This window comes from Triticum aestivum, chromosome 3B (assembly GCF_018294505.1).
Source record: "Triticum aestivum cultivar Chinese Spring chromosome 3B, IWGSC CS RefSeq v2.1, whole genome shotgun sequence".
NCBI classification, from domain to species: Eukaryota; Viridiplantae; Streptophyta; class Magnoliopsida; order Poales; family Poaceae; genus Triticum; species Triticum aestivum.
In genome coordinates, this window is record NC_057801.1 from 391,657,907 (window position 1) to 391,664,232 (window position 6,326).

The 6,326-nt window shown below is 46.5% G+C and overlaps 2 protein-coding genes across 2 annotated transcripts in view; one reads left to right on the forward strand and one right to left on the reverse strand.

Annotated features, from left to right (window-relative positions):
* LOC123070014 (probable V-type proton ATPase subunit d) overlaps window positions 1-1,997 on the forward strand; it is a gene marked incomplete at its 5' end in the record, with an annotated part of 4,556 nt that extends 2,559 nt beyond the window's left edge. The window contains 2 exon segments of the mRNA XM_044493021.1: window positions 848-982; window positions 1,522-1,997. Coding sequence (XP_044348956.1) covers window positions 848-982; window positions 1,522-1,653 — 267 coding nt within the window. The 3' untranslated portion in view covers window positions 1,654-1,997.
* A 2,407-nt stretch (window positions 1,998-4,404) lies between these two features.
* The window catches only part of LOC123070017 (lysine-rich arabinogalactan protein 19), a gene marked incomplete in the record, with an annotated part of 3,039 nt that continues 1,117 nt past the window's right edge, over window positions 4,405-6,326 (reverse strand). The window contains 1 exon segment of the mRNA XM_044493023.1: window positions 4,405-6,241. Within this exon segment, the coding sequence (XP_044348958.1) occupies window positions 5,892-6,241 (350 nt within the window).

Sequence of the window (6,326 nt, forward strand, 5' to 3'; positions counted from 1 at the left end):
GGGCTGTGGGGTGACACCTCGTTATGATAGTAGCAACAGTCTATTTTATGTGTTGATAATTATTGCCAAAAAACGTGTAGCACTTTTATGTGTCCATCAATTCGCCTGCAATTTTCGTGTTCCTGAGCTTCCATTAGGGCCAATTTATTCTGGGTGAGGGGACACAGCATCGACCTATGTGCCTGGCTTATCTGAGAAGAATGGTATTCCATTGGAGATGCTTTTGTGGCATACATTTTTCATTTGATGGGCATAAGTCAAACTCGGCTTACTGGCTGCTCTTGTATATCAGCTGCAGTATGAATGTTTTGTTTGGCCTACAGCAGTCATGGTCTCATTCTGTCATACGGTTCTTTTCTCGCACGAAGATTAACATCACGTGTTTTTTTAATTGAAAATTGCCCTATGTGGTATACTTATCCTGTAAGCATGTGCCAGACTATCTATTTCTTTCTTTGTGTATCATCAGCATTTGGCAAGCTAACATTTTAGCTTACAGTAACACATTTATATATTGTCCTTTTATTGGCTTCTTACCCTCTGGTGTCTCTTGTTAGGATGACTGGTTTCCTGTTCTGATTTATGCTCACTAGGATGTATTGTAGTTTTGAGTGTGCTACTACATTTTGGAAGTTCTCACTTGAAAGTTAAATGTGTGTTTTGTTGTTGTGGAGATGATGATAAAAAGAGCATAGGGAAATCTTAACAAGCATGTAGTATTTCAAGAGGGATTGCATCTAAGTTATACTGGAATTCAGACCAGTGTCTTCTTCATAAAAGTGAGATCTGTGCCCACGCATGAATTATTCTGGCTGACGTCAATACTTTTTTCGTGCTCATCCCGCAGGTGCGTGGTGTAATGGAAAAGTACCCCCCATACCAGTCTATTTTTGCCAAGATATCATATGGCGAAAGCCAGATGTTGGACAAGGCCTTTTATGAGGAGGAAGTAAAGAGGCTGTGCCAGTCATTTGAACAGCAGGTACAATTTTTGTTGTTGACCTTATATGTATGTTTACACAAGTTACTTCATATAAACTATCTGACAGGAATAACAACAGATGGTCAAAATGTAAGAGATCTGATATTGTACACTGGATGCATGCAAGTTCTCTAGAAGGTCACTGGTTATACACTCAATAAAGATTAGCAGTAAACAAGAACCATTGGTAGGCTGATTTAGTCAAAGCCTATGACACGCCCAGCCACATGCACTACTGATGCATACCAGCGTGATGCATACATACATGCTTGTAAAATATGCGCTAACCAACCAGCCACGGCTTTGCACATGATTCTATATATCCATCTTAAGTCATAACTCTATTTGAACAACTTGTGAGTGCCTGATAGTTCTAAAAAAATGCCATAAGTGCTAGTGCCTGTTGGTGAGTTTTATTGTCTCAGAAAACTTGTGAGCTCTGTGTGCCACTATTTCAGACCTCAACTCTAGTTTTTTTTTTTCGGGTGAACTCTAGAATTTAAGGTGGGAGCTCTGATGTTCTCTTGTTGTTTGTGCAGTTCCACTACGCTGTTTTCTTCGCATACATGAGGCTACGAGAGCAGGAGATAAGGAACTTGATGTGGATCTCGGAATGCGTTGCCCAGAACCAGAAGAACAGGGTCCACGACAGCGTTGTGCCGATCTTTTAATCGCCCCCTATTACTGTGCATATGGTTGTGCAAAAGGTCTGCTTTGATGATGGCACAATCGATTGCACACTTTACAAGCTCATGATTTGTTATTACCCCTGTTCCTCTTTCTATGCGGCTGAAAAGCTAGACCTGGACTAGTGTATCATTATTTGTTTTTGTAGTAAAATAAAAGGCGCAGTTGTACGGTAAACTAAATAAATGATGTTTATTTTCGTAGTGGGTGGCACTATTTGTGCAGTTTGTTGGCAATGTAAAATGTACACCCAAGATATCAAATGGTTTGTTGGCAAAACAAACTCTTTTTTACTGCATTATCAAATGGAACTTGTGCAGCTTAGAAAGGACATGGAAATTGTTGGGCACCGTCGTTAACTATTGTGTAATTTCCCAAGCCTCGTGGCCTTGCACCTTATAAAAAAAAGAAATATAGGAGCGTTTATCAATTTTGTGATAGTATATCATTAAACTCCTTGACGAGAATTTATTCAGTACATCCGCTTGTGTAATCGTTATTAAGTGGACGCAGGCAGCAGCACATTTAGAGATGATGATGATTTTCAGTTTCTGGAGAAGAGCCTATGGGAGACGAAGACGCCTAGCGTGAAGGCGGCGACGGCGGTGGCGGCGATCACCTCCTTGTTCTTACGACCTATGGCATCCGCCCACGTGAACCCCTCCTTCCAGCAGCCTTTCTTGTCCCTCTGCGTCGCCGCCTCATACTCAAGCTTGTCGTTGTGGTCCTGAGCTTTCACCACCTTTTCTGCCGGCGTCGTTGCCTCGGCCTCCTGTTTCCTGTCGTCCACTTTCTCCTCTTTGTGCCTCCCCTGCTGCAACCTTGCCCTCGCCGCCTGGATCAGCCGCTCCGCCTCCCGGATAACCTTGGATTTCTCATCCGTTCCAACAGGTTTGTCGCCGACGTCGTTGGCGGCCGGGGCGGAAGGCAGCTTGGGCACGGTGAGCGTGAGCACGTTGGCGTCGTTCCGGCCGGTGATTGCGTCCAGGTCGGATGTGGATGGAGCTGAAACACCTTGTGCAGCCGCACGTTCCCAGCTCCGCCATCCGCCGTTTTGTGGCCGAGGATGTTGAGCCGGCCCGCGGGGTCCACGTGCACCCGGAACTCCTCCTTCTTAAACCCTTGATCAACATAATGGCAGACAACTCAGTAGGCACAATTCGGGTTCAGGGGAGCACCATTTCATCCATCTCAGCAGGAATCACGAACGCGTATCGTACGTACCTGGGAGGTTGAGGCGGAGGAGATAGCTGCCGTCGCCGTCGACCCACTCGTACACGGGGTCCAAGTCGGCCGCCGTGACTGACGATTCTTGCCTGCTCGCCATGTCGTTTCACTTGGCTTCCCGGGCCGGCCGATCAGACGGTACCTAGCCAGCTTCAGCCGCGTACTGATCGATCGGGTTTGGAGGTACCACCTAGAGTTACTGCCACGCGCCTCATATCTTTACCTAATAATAATAAAGCAAATTAGGTTTCTTTCGTCCGTCATGGCATTTTTTAGAAAAGTCCCTCTATTTCAGAGAATTCAACCCGCAGCCCTCTTTTAAGTTAAAACGGATCGTTTTTTTATAGTTTACACAAAAGTCCCTGCGTTTTGTTGAAATCAACCCGCAGTCCGGATTTAAGTCACACCCGAACCGTTATTTTACATTTTCTGAAAACCCCCCTGATGTTTTAGGTAATTCATCCGCGGATCATATTTAAGTCAAACAATGTTTTTTTAAATCATCCATATCTTTTAAACCGTAACTCCGATTTGAACATGTTATATATGAACTTTGATTAGAAAAACATGTAGAATATGAATATGAGATTATTTTCACCAATTAAGTATTTATAAATATTATTTTAGAATATATTTAAGTCAAACAAATGATTTTCTAAATTATCTGTATCTTTTAAACCGTAACTTCTATTTTAACATATTATATATGAAATTTTATTAGAAAAGTATGTGGAAACTAAATATGATGTTAATTTTACCTTTTAAATATTTTTAAAATATTATTTTTGGAGCAAACTTATAATTTATAGTGTAAGATCCGTTTTCCTTTCGTACCGGCGGCGACCTGGATTGCAAATAAACACCCCACTGTAACAATATAGGGAAAAGAAAACATCAATAACTACACATGCATACCTCTGAAAAATGTCGCAGGGAAAACAACAGATTTCTCATCGAGAGAGTGAGAGAAAGCGAGAGAGAGAGAGGGAGGGAGGGAGGGAGGGAGAGACGCCTTAGGATTAAACATATTCAAACATGTTTTTTTTGTTTTGTGTGAACACCGAGGCCATCGCCGGCGAGGGTGAGAAGGAGGATAAGCGGCAACACAAATATGATGCCTCGCAAAAATAAAGAAGATAGACCTATTGTGGTCTTGAGTGATGGTTGTTGGGCTAAAAATGTGTGTTATGTTTTCTTTCCTATTGCAACGCACAGGCTCTTTTGCTAGTATAGCATCATGTACGCAGCGCTTGCCTCCTTGCGCTGGTAACGCTAAACTATTCCAAGCTTTTCTTGAGGGGTTGGGCTGGCACAAGCAAAATTTATCGTGGGGATCTCCATCTCCTCCTCCTAGACGTGTAACGTGTCTTGGGCTCATTAAACTTTGGGCGTGCGCCAGGGTATCGTCTGTACTAGCTCCGTCTCACCGAAGCAACAAAAGAACTCGACATTTTTTAACTTTCTCTCCATGTCTCATACCTCACATAAACAGTTTATCCCAAGTATGACAACTATTGTTCCAGGTTTCGTTCTTTTCTTTTTTTCAAAACGGAGGCAAAAGTTTTGCCTCGTCGATTAATTAAGAAGAAGAGAATTGCCCAGTTATTTTACGGAAAACCGGGCGAAAACCAATACAAATGAAGCACGGACTAACTCCTCACATGGCAAGAAACCCCACAACAGCACATGCGGTCCCTCCCAGGCTTTCTGAATACACAACATCCACAAACCCCGACATTGCTACTACGCCAAGAGACCCCCGACAAAAACAACTCGACACAAGACATCAGGCACCTCCCAACCCACAATAACAACCCAATCAAAACGGATAGGCCGAGAGATCGAATGGCATCCATCAAGCAGCGAGAGAGAGACGCCTTGCCCATGACGCCACTCTTTCCTTTGCCCACCTTCTTTTGTTTGGCCCTTTTTGGTGTCCCCGTCAAGGGGCAAGCAATCGACCTACCCAAACCAGGTCTACCAACCTCCACACTGGCGAGTAAGTCACAAAGTTCCTTCGCAAAGAGAGCATCTAGATTTGGAGTAGGTGCCAACACACTTGGCTCAATGGTCATGTCACTCACAGGCATCACCTGCTCCATGGTTGCAAACGAGGGAACATCAGCAACATCCAAAACTCCGTGCTCCATGACACCAAAGGGTAGACTGGTTGACGCCTGACACCCAATGGACTTAGGAGATCGAGAGATTGAAGCATCCAAATCACCACACTCCTCAGCATCAAGTATCTGGCTAGACTCCAGGGGTGATGCTGGCGACAAAGCCACAATTGAGATCTCAGGAGGGTCTACCTTCGGTTGTTCGACGGACAGAGGCAGAACCGAGCCCCCACACAGCTCCTGAAGCTCAGGCATGATCTACAACACCGGAGTCACAACCACATCATTGCCTAGACCCTCATAGGCCGACGACGGCGAGCTGGCTCTAGCACGAGGGGAGAAGCAACCATGAAGCTCGTCTCCCCTCTCAACCTCGAAGCTGCCATCAGGCACAACCAAAGGGCGCAACACATGAGCACTCTGCAACACAGGCGGTGCCAAGGAGAGCCCTCCTAGTGCAGCCTCAACTCGCTCCATGAAGCTCTCCATCCGCAACATCCAACCTTGCATGGAGTCAACGACATCACGCAGAGGCTGGACCGTCTCCTCAAGTCGGAAGGAAGCCATATCAAGGAGCTCAGAGCGCAACAGCTCGGCCTGCCTCTCCAAGGCAGGCCGCACTGGGATATCGCCGAGGCCACAAAGCCAACAGGAGCAACAACGATCGATGCCCAAGAATCATGACCAAACGTCTTCGAGAGGGGCACGACATCTTTCTGGACCTTACGAGGAACTGAAGCTTGTTGGTGTCCGACAGGGAGGCGGGGCAATGGCGACAAAGTAGGGCTTCCCAAAAAGCTGAGGGGACACCAGGCATTGCGGCACCCACACGCTTGATGACCATTCTCAAGGCATCGAGAACACCTAAAAGGATCTCAACACTCCGCTGCACGGTGTCCAGGATAGAGGCATCTGCAACATCTACCATGAAGCCAAGCGGGGATAGGACGGGGAGCCAGTGCAGGGCCTAGTGACACCGGGCATTGCACGTTACATCGCGGCAGCACCTTTTCCCAACCACTGCATGAATCCGCATCACATGCCATGCCCGGCCGAGCTGCCGAAACTGAGGATTTAGAAGCCGGCGGCGGAGTCGGCGAGGCCAGCACATCATCATCCTCGTCATCTTCATCGTCGGTAAGGAAGCTCCACGAAACATGCCACGCCTTGTTCAGACCCGGCACAACACTGACAGGAGTTGGGGATGGCGCCACTTCTACAGGAGTCGAGGACGGTGCGATGGTGCCAGCCGGAGTCGTGGATGATGCGGTGTTGCCAACCGGAGTTGTGGATGGCGCATCAGCAACAGC